Here is an 18,684-nt window from a genome sequence, read left to right on the forward strand (position 1 = left end):
CCAGATAAATTACCAAGTTGTTTGTGGTGTGAAAATTAATGACGATCAAGAAAAAAGGAAATTATGAAGAAAAATGAACCCTAAAAATTGAGTTGTGGTTCAAACATTAATGATTATCGACTTAAATGGTATATACACTTACAAAAGGTCAATTAATCTCTCTCTCTCTCTCTCTCTCTCTCTCTCTCTCTCTCTCTCTCTCTCTCTCTCGTCACCTGAATACAACAAGCAACACAAACAATGCCAATAGTGACTCACCTTAGACATCCCAAATTTTGATGTAGCATGGTAAAAAGATAACTGTTTGGTGTGTACTGAGGGAGGCAACACACATACAAGTATACACACACATACACATACCATCAACACACTCATACATATACAGTAACGAATCTTTAACTTTTAAATACGTGTACATGGTTTATATACACACAATCATACATAAATATACATAATCCTTTACCTCTATCAAATTTACACCTGGATTTAAACGAGATAAAAACGTGATTTCTTAACTATCAATGTATCCTAAAATCTAAATGGTATCTGGGTGTCTTCTATACTAATACTTACTTATAACCTCTATTAACTTTTGAATGACTATATTAACAGGTGAAGAGGAGAAAGGGAGAGTGAGGGAGAGAGAAAGTGAGAGTTTGTGGAGTGCTGCGGAGGTGGAGGAGGAGGAGAAGAGGAGGGAAAGAAGGAGACTGAAGGAAAGACGGAGGAAAAGGAGATTAACTAACTTTTCAATGACTAAATCAATAACAAAAGGAGAAATAATTAAATACGACTCATTCAGGATATCTATGAACATTTCTGTGACTAAACCAATTGCGTACGAGAAGGCTTTCTGTACAGCTAATAAATAAATGATAACAATAGTGAGATATATATATAAGGCAGTGCAGTTTATGACCTAAAGGCTTCTCTCTTAAAAAGTCTCTCCAACATAACTAATAAATAAAATACTAGCAAGATGTAAATATAGGGCAGTGCAGTTTATGACCCAAAGGCTTCTCTCTTAAAAAGTCTCTCCAACATAACTAATAAATAAAATACTAGCAAGATGTAAATATAGGGCAGTGCAGTTTATGGTCTAAAAGCTTCTCTCTTAAAGTCTCTCCAACATAACTAATAAATAAAATACTAGCAAGATGTAAATATAGAGCAGTGCAGTTTATGGTCTAAAAGCTTCTCTCTTATAAGGTATCGGCGGCAGTAACTTGCACCCACGACAAACCTGTGGAGTCTCGGAGCTCTCCTAAGAAATCCACAGCCGCTTGGAAGAGCAAACAGGAGGGTTCAAAAATATGGGAATTGCATACAGAACTCGAGACAGAAATCAAAGGGCAGCTATTCTCTAATCTCTGTCTTTTTTCATTCAAGAATCTATTGTAATATTTGACACCAGTATCATATTATTCATGTAAATGATGGTAAATTTATGTTAGCTATGGGTGATGTAGAGAATTTGTGCAGTGTAGGTGGGAATAAAAAATCTAGTATGGTGTAGACTATTGTTAATGCTGTGTAATCTATTCTATCGGCAAGTTTTAACCCGGTAGCAGTGAGGATCATGTTTCTTAATGGTCTCCCCAAGCGAGAAAAATGAAAAAAAAAAAAACCCCTCACACAAACCATTTCATAATATATATCAAAGCATTTGTGATCAGATTATGTATCATCTATTTTGGGGGGTTTAAATCATGGCACAAACTTGGCCCGTCGCTGCTACACAGTAAAGCCCAAACTTGGCCCGTCGCTGCTACCTGGTTAATGGTACATGTAATAATGTCAATAGTCTTGGGAACTTCTTTATATGTAGTATATATTCTGTATTTCCTGATCCTCTGTTTAGGAATTCTTTTACTATACTAATGAATATATAATGTAATAATGAATTCATGAATATAGTAATGAAGAATGAACTAGTGAATGTAAAAATGAACTATAGAATTTAATAATGCTAATGGGCCTTTTGTTTCCTCCCTTTTTTGTTGGCCTTGAGCTGCCTTCTTTCCCCTCTCCAAAAAGAAAAGAAAAAAGAAAGAAAAAAGCATCAGCTATCACTATGCCCTTGTCTTGTGTCCTTACCCATGGAGTGTGCCTTTCCTGTCTCATAGATGTGCACGATGCGTTCCCGGGCAGAGCGAGTGGCCTCCGCGATGCCCTCCACCTCCTTGCGCACCACCGACACCCCATCCTCCAGCGATGACCTCTCCCGCCCATGGTACTCATAACTGGGGTGTGGGAGCAAGTGAGAAAAAGCCGTTCATCTCTAATTTCTATGTATATATTTATCGATTATTTATTTTATTTTTATTTTCATTTGGTATGGTATTGATATATGTGGGAGAGAGGGAGACTACTCCTTCTACTAAAAAAAAAGCATTAACAGCAAAAAATAACAACCAAAACAACCCCAATCACACCAATGCAATAACCAACAAACGAACTCACTCCAGCACTTCCTGCGGCTCCTCGTAGATGGGCAGGTCGGAGGGGCGCACCATCCGGGAGGTGGGAGGGGCGGCGGGCGGCTCCTTGGCCACCTCGCCCCCCGCCTCGGCCCTCACCACAGGCACCAGCATGGGGGCGCCGGCGGCTGTGGCCAGCGGGACACCCCATTTTTTTACTAGCTGTTAGAAGAGAGGGGGGGGGGGGGGGTTAGAAGTTTTGTGTACTTTATCCCTCCATCTATTTTCTATCTATTTCTGTTATATTATGAAGGTGTGGTCAGATTTTTTTTTCTTTTTTCTCGTAATTTTTTTGCCTGTTTTCTTCTTTTCTTTAAACCTTTCTGTGTTTTCTCTTTTATTTTCTGTTTTCTCTTAAAAATTTTCTTTGTTTTCTCTTTTACTCCACTTTTTTTTCTCTATTTCCTCTTTTTCTCTTAACTTTGCCTCTTAACTGCATTTTTTTCTTTACCATTTTTTTTACTAGCCGTCAGAAATTGTGTGGGTTAGATATTTTAAAACTTCTCTAACTTTTCTTTTGTAAGGGAAGTGGCTAAACATTTTCAATCATATCTTATTACTTTTTTTAATAAGGGAAGTGTGGATAGATATTTTTAAGCTTATTTTCTTATTTTTTTCTAATAAAAGAAGTGTGAATAGATATTTAGGTTAATTTTAAGAATCACCACTCCACACCAATATTCGTAGTAATTTAGCACGTGAAAGAATTACTATTATAATGCATTTTCGTATAAGTTTTACCTTGGGGAGGGGTCAGGGGGGCAAGCCTCGTTAATTATAAAGTTACGTGGCTTGGATTTTCGAAGTCCATTTTTATATAAGGAAAGTGAAGACAGACATTTTGAAGCTTATTTCCTACCCGTTACTTAATAACAAGGGCGTGACAAGACATAAAAATCATAAATTAAGGTTAAAATGCCGCCCGGAACATTACATAACGAAATAAAAATGCCAAATAAATACTCCCAGACAACTCATTAACACATTCTACCACTGCAAATCTAATAAACCATCTCCCAAGCCTTAATTACGCACCATAATAACCTCAACACGCCTCTAATTAATTACTTTTTTGACTTGATTATAAAACTTTTCAATAATCACCTGCCGGCCCCTTCCCTTCTCATCCTTTATTTACGCCCTACCACCCCTTAATTACCCTAAAAACACCCTTGATACACTCTAATTATGAATCCCTGACCTTAATTACCCCTAAAAGACTAATAAAGAGGTTAATTAAGGTCAAAAAAGGCGAAAATATACGTACCCGAAGAGCCGCCATGTCCCAGCTGACCCCAAGCAAGGGACCTCGTGTGTAAATGTTGTTTTTGTATAGGTAATAATGTGTTAATAAATGTTTAGATATCTTGTACCGGTAGGAGATAAATTAGTGTGTCTTGAGTATTTAGTAGTTAATAGAAATCTTGTACTTGTGTGTGTGATTGATTTCGTGTATAAAATGTTTGGTCGATGTTTGAGGTATAACTATGGAAATTATGAATACAGATCGTCTATGAATATTTCCATATGTTATTTATCGTTTTTTTTACATATATATTCTTCCTAGAAGCTGAACAATGGCCAAGGAAAAAATAAGATGTTTAAGTCTTGATTCTGACGCCATGACTTTAATATATGCGTAAATTTATACCTTGCCATTGATTATATAAGGTTCTGTGCGTATATATATTCAGTTGATGTTAATAACTACCATATATAACCTCATTAAGCTTTAATACATCCAAGATACGTAATTACAGGCCAATATTCAGTTACCACGGCCTAGAGCAATGCAAAATCTTCCCAGACTGTTCCATTACGTCACCGAATTATAATATTGGACATGTAAACAATGACGCAATGGACCAAGGCGTCACTCTGATTGGCTGCCCGGGGTGGTGACGTTACGGGACCGCCTTCGTGTGGACCAATCAGCGGGTAGGGTGGATCGAGGCGAATTTAACAGCCATAGAGCCATAATAAACTAAAGATAGGTGGATATAGAGAAATAATTAGTTAACACGGCCTAGAGTAAGGCAGCAGAATCTTCCCTCAACTGTTCCATTACCTCATATAAATATAATAGCGAACCTTGTAAACGATGACGCAATGCAGCAAGGCGTCTCTCTGATTGGTTGCCCTGGGTGATGACGTCATAAAATCCTCTGCCTGTGGACCAATCAGCGTGCAGGTTGAGCCTAGTCAATGGTGGCGCCGCGCTGCCAGGCGTATGAGGCACGGCGGCACGGGAGGAGGAATGTCTTCTCTGCGGAGCCTCATTTTAGGGGGAAAATCAGCCCGAATTTACCCGTTATTAGTGAAAATCCGGCCCAGTGACGGCGCCAGGAGGAACTACAGTCAGGTAAGTCCCTACAACCTCATTTTCACCCATCACTTCGCTATATTTCGGCGCTAAAATTGCTCTGGGGTATAATTATAAGGGATTTTTAAGGCATTTTCTCATTCGTTGATCCTTATGCGGTTTGAAGCTTCCCGTGACCTCGTGTGACCCGGCTTGTGAGAGAGGTCAATGCACCCCAAGCAAGGTCATTTATCTCGACTCTCTAATGTGATTTCACGGGTAGTTAATCGGTTTCTGACAGTGAATTCGTGTTATTTTGCGTTATTCAGTGATCATGTGGTTAATTTTGGGTTATAAATACTTGTGGTTCCTTGAAAAACAAAGGAAGCGTCTAGAGTCAGCTGGTGCGCCAAGCGGAAGCCAGAGCCATTTATAAAAACCCTCATATTTCACGATTCCAGCCTTCTATATCATCAAATCAAGCGTTAGTACATGTTTTGTACGCGAATATTTAATCAGAAAGGAGGTTACTCTATAGACGAGACAGGGAAGGTCGTTCAGCGAAGACGAAGCCAAGGTAAAAATCCGAACACTCTTACGTAATGGCTGGGACCTTGCATCATAAGCCGTGTACCGCCCGTCAGCCGTGGTCCCCCATTTAAATACATACACAATAATCGACACTAAATATAATCTCCTCTATTAGGTTCTGGGACGCTAATGATGGCTTGTGTTCGGTTCCCTTATTATCTCGGTCAAGGTGTGTGTGTGTGTGTGGGGGGGGTTGGAAAAGGGTGAGGGGGGGGCCATGAAGGTCGAATTGGGGTTTTTATTTTCATCTTCCGACTTCCTCGTATCCTATTTCCTTCTCTCCTACTTAAGCTCTTTTTACTGTGTGGACTATAATCAATAATGAGAGTCCTTATATATGATAATTAACAGCAGAGTATAAAATAAAGACAAGAAAAAGTTCGTGGGGGAAGGGCCAGAAAAGAGAGAGAGAGAGGGGAAGGGCCACAAAAGAGAGAAAGGGCCACAAAAGAGAGAAAGGGCCACAAAAGAGAGAGGGGAAGGGCCACAAAAGAGAGAGAGGAAGGGCCACAAAAGAAAAGAAGGGGAAGGGCCACAAAAGAAAAGAAGGGGAAGGGCCACAAAAGAAAAGAAGGGGAAGCATATAGGGCCATAAAAAGAAAAAGAAGGGGAAAAGGGAAGGGCCATTAAAGAAAAAGAGAGGGAATTAAGGGCCACATCCTTCTTATCTCATTCTCTTCATACTTTTCTTTTATCCTTTTCTTCTTCAGTTACTCCGTTTTAAGTGAATGGAAGTATAATAGGTATCCTTCTTATCTCATTCTCTTCATACTTTTCTTTTATCCTTTTCTTCTTCAGTTACTCCGTTTTAAGTGAATGGAAGTGTAATAGGTATCCTTCTTATCTCATTCTCTTCATACTTTTATCCTTTTCTTCTTCAGTTAATCCGTTTTAAGTGAATGGAAGTATAATAGGTATATGGAAAGAAAGCAATCACGAAGCGAAGCAAGGAAGGAAAAAAGAAAAGAAGGAAGGAAGGGGAAAAAAATAACCGTTAATATATCCACGTTACATGTCCTTTATATATTGACCGAGATGAGAATGGAAGCTTTTTTTTTAAGTAGAATAAACAGATATACATTAAAACCCGCTATTCAGTATGTATATTCTCAATGTGATTATAATGGAACTAACACCGATTTTAAGTAGTTTTTCTTATCACATGTTCTTGATAAACGTTGGGTATTTAGCTATAAACGTTTCTTTATGGCCTGTGACTCTGTTTATTGCGTTTATGAGATATGAGACACGAATTAACTTACGTATATTCTCAACGTGATTATAATGGAACTAACACCGATTTTAAGTAGGCTAGTATTTCTTCACATGTTCTTGATAAACGTTAGACATTTAGCTCCAACGTTTCCCGGGATGAGTAGGTGACGTTGCATAGGAAAGGAATCAATTATGGATCAGTCTCAAGATATGGTTATTTATGGGAATTTGTGGATACCCGTTTTGTTTATGCCTTGACTTCAAACGGAATAACGGGTAAAGAAAGAAAGAGAATGAAAAGAGAATGAGAAAGAATTAAAGATATAAGTCCCGATCTCGATGCCCCTTTTTTTCTTTTCATTTTTTCTTTTCTTTTTTACTCACGCTAATGCTCTTGAAATATGATCTTGTTATTCATTAAATTTGCTATACTAAGACGTGGATGGAATTGGCTATGAGACTTAATTAAAACTGAGGGATGCTATTACGATTAACTTTCAACAGCTGCGTCTATCTGTTCACATATTTTCCTGCACAATTTATTACAGCTCAAGTGTTTTCTCTCTCTCTCTCTCTCTCTCTCTCTCTCTCTCTCTCTCTCTCTCTCTCGTTATATAGACGGATGTTAAGTAAGGTGAAATCGATAAAAGATAGGAAACTCTCTCTCTCTCTCTCTCTCTCTCTCTCTCTCTCTCTCTCATACACATCGAACTGATAATGATAGGACACGTTCTCTCTCTCTCTCTCTCTCTCTCTCTCTCTCTCTCTCTCTCTCTCTCTCTCTCTCTCTCTCTCTCTCTCTCATGTGACAGCCTATATATATGTCAGTGTGACGTTGCATGCCTTCTACAGGTGTTCCCTTCATGTCTTTCTCCTCCACTCACCTCATTTTCTTACCTCCTCCTCCTCCTCCTCTTCTCTTTCCTCTTTCCAATCCCTCTCTTCCTCTCTCACCCTCTTATTCTCCCCTCTCTTACCTCCTCCTCCTCCCTTTCCTCTTTCCCATCCCTCTCTTCTTCTCTCACCCTCCTCTTTCCTCTTCCCCATCCCTCTTATTCTCCCCTCTCTTACCTCCTCCTCCTCCCTTTCCTCTTTCCCATCCCTCTCTTCCTCTCTCACCCTCCTCTTTCCTCTTCCCCATCCCTCTTCTTCTCCCCTCTCTTACATCCTCCTCCTCCCTTTCCTCTTCTCCATTCCTCTCCCTCCCTTTCTTTCCTTCTTCATATTCTTATTATTATTTCATTTCTCATTCAATTCTGATCCTCTCTCTTTGTTTATCTTTTCCTTTCTTTTCTTCATCTTTCTATCTCTATTTTCCTTGTCTATCCTTCTATTCACTCTATTTTTGTTTCATCTACTCTCTCCTTCTCTCTCACTCATTCATTTCATCTTTTATTTATCATCGCATAGTTTAGTTATTTCCCAAGGTCTGTTTCTCATGGTAAACTATTTTATTTTATTTTTCTCTTTTTTCCACCTATCAACAGAGGGACACAAATACATATACACTCTCAGTTAACCTTCATTTCTTTTCCTCCCTCACGTGGTATATATAACTTTTTGTGTGTCTGTGGGTTGTGTCTGTTTTGGCCCATCACGTGAGGTCCTGTGACGCTCTCCCTCTCTCTCTCTCTCTCTCCTGGCGCTCTTCCAAACATAATTAACCTGGGTGCTTCTGTGCGTAGTTCTGCTTTCTTTCTTTCTTTCTGTTTCTTTGTAACTAGGCTGAGGGATATTTGATTTCACCTTACAGACAAATAAACAATTACTTTTTTTTGTACTTGTCGCCCTCAGCTCCTTTTCTGCCCACCCTTTTTCTCCTCCCCATTAATTCCTTTCCTTTTTTTCATTATTTCCTTTCTCTAGTATTTTCTTAGTATACTTCCTCTCATCCTAGCTGTTCTTCTCTCTCTCTCTCTCTCTCTCTCTCTCTCTCTCTCTCTCTCTCTCTCTCTCTCTCTCTCTCTCTCTCTCTCTCTCCATTCTTCCTTTTTTCATCCTTTTCTTTTTCTAGTATGTTTTTTTATTATTTCCTCTCATCCTGTTCTTAGCTAAACAATCCTTTTTTATTTCTCTTTTCTCTACATTCTTCCTTTTTTCATTCTTTTCTTTCTCTAGTATGTTTTTTATTATTTCCTCTCATCCTGTTCGTAGCTATAACTCTCCCTTTTTATTTCTCTTTTCTCTACATTCTTCATTTTTTTTCATTCTTTTCTTTCTCTAGTATTTTTTTTATTTCCTCTCACCTTGTTCTTAGCTATATCTCTCCTTATTTCTCTCTCTTTTCTCTACATTCTTTCTTTTTTTCATTCTTTTCTTTCTCTATATAGTATGTTTTTATTATTTCCTCTCATCCTCGTCTCTCCTTTTTTCTTTCTCTTTTCTCTACATTCTTCCTTTCATTCTTTTCTTTCTCTAGTATCTTCTTATCATTTCCTCTCATCCTGTTAAATTCTTAGCTATATATATCTCTCTCCATTTTTCTTTCTCTTTTCTCTATCTTTATTATCCTGTCTTTTCTCCTTTACATTCTCATCAATAAACACAATCTATTACTTATCCTCTATACTTACTTTATTCTCTATACTTATACTTTCAACCCCCTTCCTTCTACCCTATATGTCCATTACCTTATCAACAAAGAATGATTTTTTTTTATTTGTCTCCCTCAACTCCCTTCCTTTTACCCCTTCATGCTTACTCAGGCTCACAATTGGCTTCCTTTAATCTCTTCCCTCCTTGACCTAAGATGTTGCTAAGGGCAGAGGACTGATAATGGGATAGCACACACACACACACACACACACACACACACACACACACACACACACACACACATTTTATTTTACTTTCTATCTTGAGTTTTTTTTTCTTCCTCCTTCCCTCCTCTTTTGCCTTCCTGCCCTCATCTTTTCCTTTCTTTCTTTGTTTCCTCCTTCTTCTCTTCCTTCCTTCCCTCTCTTCCTTTTTTTCCTTCCTTCCCTCCATCTTTTCCTTTCTTCCTTTCTGTGTTCCTCCTTCCCTCCCTCGCTATTTTCCTTCCTCCCTTCATCTTTTCCTTTCTTCCTTTGTTTCTTTCTCCTTCTCTTCCTCCCTTTTTTCCTTCCCTGCCCTCATCTCTTTACTTGAGTTATCTTCTTCTCTTCCTCCCTTCTCTCCTTCCTCGATCTCTCCCTTTTTTTCCTTCCTCCCTTCTTTTACACACACACATACCCAAATTTTCTCTCTATCTTTCCTTTTCTTCCTTCCTTTCTTAATTCCTTCCTCCCTTTACTTCTCTCTCCTTCCCTTAATCCTTCCTTCTTTCTCCTCGTTATATCCTACACACACACACACACACAAATCTTCAATCTCTTATCTTTACATCATATACTTTGATAATACGAACTTATTGTGTGATTTATGATGCCTTGGACTTTCCCTTGCAACCCAGAGTGAGATAAGAAAAAAAACTTGTGATTCCGTTCATCTGATAAGCTTTGAACTATCATGTCGCTTTTTTTTTTATAATTTGTGAACTTAGATATCATTGTCATCTTAAATCATATAATCGCTATCATTCTTCATTGTTATTTTCATTATTGTCAGTATTTCACCTTTTTTGATAATTTGTATACCTAAATATCTTCATCATTAACTTATATATTCATTATCATTCATCATTGTTACTATTTTCATCATTATCATCATCATTTCATCTTAAAAGTGTCGTTAAATGTAATCAGCATCATCATTCTATTTAATATTATCATCACACCATCTTCATCACTGTCGTCATCATCATCAGTGTTAGAATATCTCCTTATCATTATTTTCATCATTATCATCATCATTTCATCTTAAAAGTATCAGTATATGTAATCATCATCATCATTCTTTTTAATATTATCATCACACCATCTTCATCACTGTCGTCATCATCATCAGTGTTAAAATATCTCCTTATCATTATTTTCATCATTATCATCATCATTTCATCTTAAAAGTGTCGTTAAATGTAATCAGCATCATCATTCTTTTTAATATTATCATCACACCATCTTCATCACTGTCGTCATCACCATCATCAGTGTTAAAATATCTCCTTATCATTATTTTCATTATTATTATTGTCATTTCATCTTAAAAGTATCGGTATATGTAATCATCATCATCATTCTATTTAATATTATCATCACACCATCTTCATCACTGTCGTCATCATCATCAGTGTTAAAATATCTCCTTATCATTATTTTCATTATTATTATTGTCATTTCATTTTAAAAGTGTCGGTATATGTAATCATCATCATCATTCTTTTTAATATTATCATCACACTATCTTCATCACTGTCGTCATCACCGTCATCAGTGTTAAAATATCTCCTTATCATTATTTTCATCATTATCATCATCATTTCATCTTAAAAGTATTGGTATATGTAATCATCATCATCATTCTTTTTAATATTATCATCACACCATCTTCATCACTGTCGTCATCACCGTCATCAGTGTTAAAATATCTCCTTATCATTATTTTCATCATTATCATCATCATTTCATCTTAAAAGTATCAGTATATGTAATCATCATCATCATTCTTTTTAATATTATCATCACACCATCTTCATCACTGTCGTCATCATCATCAGTGTTAAAATATCTCCTTATCATTATTTTCATCATTATCATCATCATTTCATCTTAAAAGTATCGGTATATGTAATCATCATCATCATTCTTTTTAATATTATCATCACACTATCTTCATCACTGTCGTCATCACCATCATCAGCGTTAAAATATCTCCCATCACAATGTTAATCAGGGTGCTAAGAGGCCAATTAAGGTTAAAAAAAATATAAAAAATGGCTTGGTGTGACAGATTGGGAGGAGGAGCAAGTCATTCAACACATTCACACCGCCTGTCAACAAGAGCCTGGCACTGGCGATGAAAGATTAAAACACACTAACTGACACATATATATTGTCCAACGCTCTCACACTACGCCCTTAGACACATGTTTGAGGCGGAAATATATGCGTCTCTTTTTATACCGCATTCCCACACACACATCTCTGAAGCAGGATAATATACGCCTTCACACACAAACACACACACGCCTTGATACACATGTTCGAGGCAGGAATATATGTGGCTTTTTACATCTCTGAAGCAGGAATACATATGTGGGTTTTTTTATGCTTCACGCCTTCACGAACACACACCCGTACACGCCCTTACAGACATGACTGAGGCAGAAATATATGTGGCCCTTTTCATACCCCTCGCTTACACACATCTCTGGAGCAGGATAATATATATGTGACTTTTTTTACGCCCCTCCTCTTCACCCACGGCCTTACGCACACATCTCTGGAGCAGGATAATATATATGTGACTTTTTTTACGCCCCTCCTCTTCACCCACGGCCTTACGCACACAAGACTGAGGCAGGAATATATATGTAGCTTTTTGAAGTTTACGATGAATGCAAATCTGACTTCGTTGATTCTGTATTACTCTCCTCGCTCTCTCTTCCACCAAAAAGGAAGTAAACAAAATAAAGGGATAAAGTGATAAAAAATAAATAAATAAATGGGAGAAGTAAGAAAGTAAGATAGGAAAACAAGTAAGAAGAGTAAGATTCAGGGTAGGAAGAGTAAGAAAGTAAAATAAGAAAAAAACACGAGGAAAAGTATGAATTATTTACGGATAACAACAAAATATGAAGTGTAAAAATAAAAAATAAAATATATATAAGGAATAGAAATAGTAAGAAAAGTAACAAAATAAGAAAAAAAAGGAAAAATTAAGTCATATATGGATAACAAAAACAGGTCATTCTTTTACTTCTTTTCTTTTTCTATTTCCTTTTTTCTTTTTCTCTTCCATATTTTCATTTTTTCTTAATCTTTTTCTTCTTCTGTTCTAATATGAAGTGCAAAAAATATAAAATGATTCGTCAATACATGAAAAAAATTAAATAAACAGAAGAATTATCATATTTTCATTTTTTCTTAATCTTTTTCTTCTTCTGTTCTCATATGAAGTGTAAAAAATATAAAATGATTCGTCAATACATGAAAAAAAAATTAAATAAACAGAAGAATTATCATATTTTCAGTTTTTCTTAATCTTTTTCTTCTTCTGTTCTAATATGAAATGTAAAAAATATAAAATGCTTTGTCAATACATGAAAAAAAAATAAATAAACAGAAGAATTATCATATTTTCAGTTTTTCTCAATCTTTTTCTTCTTCTGTTCTCATAAGAAGTGTAAAAATATAAAATGATTCGTCAATACATGAAAAAAATAAATAAATAAATAAACAGAAGAACTATCACTCATTCTCTCTCTGGGCATGAACGTCTAAATCAACATGTGACTATATAGTTATTTTTGTTGCTATTATGACGAAGGTCCCAAGATAGTGACTCCTCCCCTTGCCCAACGCTTATCACTGTGTCTCCGAGGGTCTCAATTGTTCCCTGCAAGCCAACTTTAGGATGCCAAAAATAGTTCAAGCTTGCCAGATCTCTCCACACACACACACACACACACACACACACACACACACACACACACACACTTTTATCTTCCTTTTTCTTTGTTTCTTCCTCCTTACACACACACACACACACACACGCACACACATATCTTTCTTTCAATTTTATCTTCTTTTTTCTTTGTTTCTTTCTCCTTACACACACACACACACACACACACACACACACACACATATCTTACTTTCAATTTTATCTTGCTTTTTCTTTGTTTCCTTCTCCTTCCCACTCTCCCTTTTTCCTTCCTCCCCTCATCTTCTCTTCCCTTCCTTCTTCTTTCAACCTACCAGTCATATCCTACACACACACACACACACACACACACACACACACACACACACACACACACACACACACACACACACACACTTTTTCCATGTCTGTCTTTGCTTTCATAATTCCTGTTTTTCAAGTTTATACAGATTTATGTACATTGTATTTTTCAAGTTTATATAGATTTAGTTTTTTTTCTTCATGTGGTTGTAGTTTTACCATAGATGATCAAAGATAAAAAGAAATATTAGAATGTAAGCAAGTGAATTATACTCCATAAGCAAAACAAATTATCAAGAAATACCTCTCATATTCTCTCATAACATAATTCTTTTACTACTACTACTACTACTATATAAATGTCTAGTATCACAACAAACCACACTGACCCATCTCACTCACTGCCGTTCCCTCCTTCCTTTCTTTCCACAGAGGGCGAAACTATCCCCAAACTTCGGTCTACTCTTTGACATTGATGGCGTCATTATACGAGGGCGAAACATCCTGCCATCCGCCCCCGAGGCCTTCAACTTGCTGGTGGGTGAGGATGGCAGGTTCAGGGTACCCACCGTCTTCGTCACCAACGCCGGCAATGCTCTGCGGAGTGAGAAGGCGGAGCAGCTGTCCAAGTGGCTGGATGTAGAGGTATGGATAGGGGTTCACTCTGTTACTGCCTGAAAGCCCATATTTCTGAGCGGTTGGACGCTTTATGGCTCTCCTCCATTCTACTCTGTCTTCTGCCCGATGCTCATCCAATCCCATCAATGCCAAGTCTTCCTGTAAACACCTCCACATTTTCCTAGGTCTATCAACTGGTCTCTTTCCTTCTACCTCCAATCCCATCAATGCCAAGTCTTCCTGTAAACACCTCCACATTTTCCTAGGTCTACCAACTGGTCTCCTTAATTCCTTCTACCTCTGAACTCTCCAAAACTCCCAGCACTGTATCCTCACCTGCTCTCTTTACATGTCCAAACCATCAGAGTCTTTCCCTTCTGAGAACTGTTTCCAGGTATTAGCGTATAAAAGGGCTAACCTAAAAATCTACCATATACCAACTAATGCATGACTTTACATTTTTCTTCATTGAATTATAGCAGCCACTTTTTGCTCCATTCCTGTAGGTTGGCGAGGTCTTCTTGTAGGAAATATGCAGTCAAGGGGTTAAGAGTTTATCAGTGAAAAGGTTGAAAGAATGAAGGTAGTTTTCCTTACCTTGCTGTGTGTTTCCAGGTGCACGAGGACCAGGTGGTGATGGCACACTCCCCCCTCAAGATGTTCGACCAGTACTTCCACAAGCAGGTCCTCATCTCCGGCCAGGGGCCCATCAAGGAGATCGCCCACAACCTCGGCTTCGTCAACACGACCACGGTGGATGACCTTCGCCAGGCCTTCCCTCAGCTGGACTGCGTTGACCACAAGAGAAGATCAGCTAAGGTCAGCATACATGGTTTTTACGGGAAAGGAAGGTCAGGGGATATGTTTTTTACTTTTTTTTTCAGTGAAGGAAGCAGGTCAAAGGCAAAAACAAAGACAAACAAACAAAAAATGACCCGTAAACTTCCACTCCTATATAATAACAGTATAGGGTAGCCAGAAGAGAGGTCAAGTACAGTCAACCAAGGTCAGTTTTTTTTACTGGGAGGAAAGCAACTCAAGGGCAAAAACAAAAAAAAACAAAAAAATAAAAAAAATACATATAAAAAAAGCCTGCTAAGTACTTCTCCTAAAAATAAATAATAGTATAGAGTGACCAAAAGAGAGGTCAATTTTTATTGTGTCACAGGAAAGAGGTCATTAGAAAACCATAATGAAATTTGCCTTTATAAAATAAAAAGAGGCATAAGAAGGTGAAGACACTGTAAAAAGCTTGAACTGTAGCGAGGGAGAATATAGAAGGAAGGATGTTTGAGAGTGTACCAGCAAAAAGGGTGAAAGTATGAAGACACTGGATGATTCTTGCATGTGGGAGTTGGACAGCACAGGAATGAGTCTTGGAGGGTGGCTGTGTGAGGGGGGGAGGCATGCAGTTGGTCGTTTTGAGAGTGTACCAGCAAAAAGGATGAAAGAATGAAGACACTGGATAATTCTTGCATGTGGGAGTTGGACAGCACAGGGATGAGTCTTGGAGGGAGGCTGTGTGAGGGGGGAAGGCATGCAGTTGGTCGTTTTGAGAGTGTACCAGCAAAAAGGATGAAAGAATGAAGATACTGGATAATTCTTGCATGTGGGAGTTGGACAGCACAGGGATGAGTCTTGGAGGGAGGCTGTGTGAGGGGGGGAGGCATGCAGTTAGTTGGTCTGTTTTAGAGTGTACCAGCCAAATGGATGAAAGAATGAAGACACTGGATGATTCTTGCATGTGGGAGTTGGACAGCACAGGGATGAGTCTTGGAGGGAGGCTGTGTGAGGGGTGGAGGCGTGCAGTTGGTCGTTTTGAGAGTGTACCAGGAAAACAGATGAAAGAATGAAGATACTGGATGATTCTTGCACTAGGGAGTTGGACAGCACAGGGATGAGTCTTGGAGGGAGGCTGTGTGAGGGGGGGAGGCATGCAGTTAGTTGGTCTGTTTGAGAGTGTACCAGCAAAAAGGATGAAAGAATGAAGACACTGGAATGAGTCTTGTGGAGGCTGTGAGAGAGGTGATGTGCACTTGGCCCTGTCTGTACCACCTCTCCCTTTGTTTCCAGGGGTACATATGTTCGGATAAGTCTCTGGACTTCTCCCAGGTTAGTCGCTATATTTACATCTTTCTATTATACTCTTCTGCATTAACTCACGATTAGAAACAAAGTATATACAAAAGTTGCTGTCATATACTGCCTTTGTGTCTGCTAGAATTCCCACTGCCTGCTAAATGCTTAACTGGGGCAATGTCTCTTGTCTAAACACCAGGCAACTGATATGCCCAAGTCTAGTCTATTACTTTTATTGCACAGTTAGATATACTGGATAAATCTACAAGCACATATTAAGACAAGTATTTAACTGTATAAACTGTATAAACTGACATGTCCAAGTCTAGTCTGTTACTTTTATTGCCCTGTTAGATATACTGGATAAATCTACAAGCACAATTTAGACAAGTATATTTATGCACCGACACTTCCTGCCTTGTGTATCTGTTATGTGTGTTTTGCTTGCATTGCCATTAAGTTCTAGAATGTTGCTTGTATAAACGCAGCTTCTGTGATGCAGTAAAAAGCTCTAGGTATGTATTAGAATATCGTCACCCTCATAAAATAATCGCCTAAGTCATTTTTCTGCGATTTCCAGGTTTATGTCTGCATCAATTTTTTTAACGTGTGATGTCCGTTTTTGCATACAGTCGCCCCTCAAATAGTATGGTTTTATGTGGATTTTCTAAGAAGATTTTTTAGGATTTTCAAATTTCCCGACGTGCAGGAAATTTAAAAATCCTAAAAGATCTTCCATGAAAATCCGTTTAAAACCAAAACCGAACTGTTGGAAACCATACTATTTGAGGGACGTCTGTAGTTGCCTTCGTCATTCAGGGTTTGAGTGTTCTAGAATCAGCCTTTTCATTTCTGCCTAAATCTTAAGCCACATGAGATGATGACAGTTCTTTTCCTATTTCCTGCAAAGTAGAAAATGATGACCTAGGTGGTTTGTTTACGAAGGTGACGATATAATGTGAAATTCATTGTCTGGCTCAGATTTCCCGGGTGGCTGAGAGATGAGAAGCGACACAGGTAGAACACGCTGCCTTGAGGTGTGAATGCCGTTGCCAGGTTGTTGTACTCAGAGCCGTGTATTCACCGGTTTCTGGCCCGTAACAGTTGTCAAGAAACACCAATAATTAACCATTTTATCGATACTAATTTATTGTGAAGACAGTCTTGGGGGTGGAGGAGGCAGTTTTTAGCTTGCATTATTGTTTTCCTTTTTTTATGCCCTTGAACTGTGTCCTTTGCTATAAAAAAAAACATAAAAAAAACATAAGAGAATGAGTACGACAGTCTGGTAACAATGGGGGTGACTAACTAACTAACTACTAACTAACTACTACTAACTAACCTCGTGCCTTCCTCCACAGCCCACCATGTCCGCAGCAAAAATCCCCAAGATAGACGCCGTAATGCTCTTTGGCGAGCCCGTGAGGTGGGAGACGTCTCTGCAGCTACTAGTCGATATTCTAATGACAGATGGTGACATGTTGGCGACCCCCACGGCCCCCTACCCCCACCTCCCCATCCTGGCGTGCAACATGGACCTGCAGTGGATGGCGGAAGCGCATATGCCAAGGTAACCACCAGACGCAGCTCATGAGTGGAAGGAAATGGATTGAGAATATGGTAGAGGCTGTAATTAACCTGTCCACTGCGATTGGCACGGATTTGGCCTTCACTGGTAGCCTGGTAACATACACTCCCAGGTCTTTCTCTGCCTCTGTGGTGGATAGTGGAGTGTTTCCCATGTGGTATTGGTGTGCTGGATATCCCTTCACTGGTAGCCTGGTAACATACACTCCCAGGTCTTTCTCTGCCTCTGTTGTGGATAGTGGAGTGTTTCCCATGTGGTATTGGTATGCTGGATATCCCTTCACTGGTAGCCTGGTAACATACACTCCCAGGTCTTTCTCTGCCTCTGTGGTGGATAGTGGAGTGTTTCCCATGTGGTATTGGTATGCTGGATATCCCCTCCCAAGGTGCAGGACTTTACATTTTTCTTCACTGAATTGTAGCAGCCACTTATTGCTCCATACCTGTAGCTTGGTGATGTCTTCTTGTAGGACTGCAGTCAAAGGGTTAAAATGGTGTCTAGGAAAACCACAGTAATGACTTAACCTTATTTTTCAACACAAGCTCTCCATGTTCAGACAATCACCATCTCTTCCCCTCTCCAGGTTCGGACACGGGGCATTCTTGCTATGCTTGGAGGCGCTGTACAAGAAGGTGACAGGGCAGGACCTCATCTACACAGCGCTCGTCGGCAAACCGTCGGAGATCACATATTACCACGCTGAGACGATGGTACAGCACCACGCGCGCTCCATAGGCATCAGTCACCCCATCACCAAACTCTACGCCATTGGGTGAGTGTGTGGTGCCTCTGTCGGGGTCTAAAGCAGCCGTGTGGAGGTGAGAGGAGCTTCGTTATGGGTCTCGTGAAGCAGGATGAGAAAAAGCAGAAATTAAAAGTAGGAAATGGAGAGGGAACTTGAACACATTGACCTAAGAACTAAAAGGAAACAAAAAACAACAAGAGAAGAAAGGTGAAACAGCAAGGGGTTAGAAATTAGAAAACCA

At 38.9% G+C, this 18,684-nt stretch overlaps 1 protein-coding gene across 22 annotated transcripts in view; it reads left to right on the forward strand.

Annotated features, from left to right (window-relative positions):
- Positions 1 to 4,676: 4,676 nt before the first annotated feature.
- The window catches only part of LOC126985557 (haloacid dehalogenase-like hydrolase domain-containing 5), a 26,580-nt gene continuing 12,572 nt past the window's right edge, over positions 4,677 to 18,684 (forward strand). For 21 of the 22 annotated variants that reach the window (XM_050840684.1, XM_050840685.1, XM_050840673.1 and 18 more), the window contains exons 1-6: positions 4,677 to 4,842; positions 13,846 to 14,058; positions 14,647 to 14,850; positions 16,105 to 16,143; positions 17,472 to 17,680; positions 18,282 to 18,470. In XM_050840684.1, the coding sequence (XP_050696641.1) occupies positions 4,711 to 4,842; positions 13,846 to 14,058; positions 14,647 to 14,850; positions 16,105 to 16,143; positions 17,472 to 17,680; positions 18,282 to 18,470 (986 nt within the window). In that variant the 5' untranslated portion in view covers positions 4,677 to 4,710. The remainder of the gene's footprint in view (positions 4,843 to 13,845; positions 14,059 to 14,646; positions 14,851 to 16,104; positions 16,144 to 17,471; positions 17,681 to 18,281; positions 18,471 to 18,684) is intronic. The other variant, XM_050840694.1, reaches the window with a different exon arrangement.

This window comes from Eriocheir sinensis, chromosome 59 (genome assembly GCF_024679095.1).
Source record: "Eriocheir sinensis breed Jianghai 21 chromosome 59, ASM2467909v1, whole genome shotgun sequence".
Lineage (NCBI taxonomy): Eukaryota > Metazoa > Arthropoda > Malacostraca > Decapoda > Varunidae > Eriocheir > Eriocheir sinensis.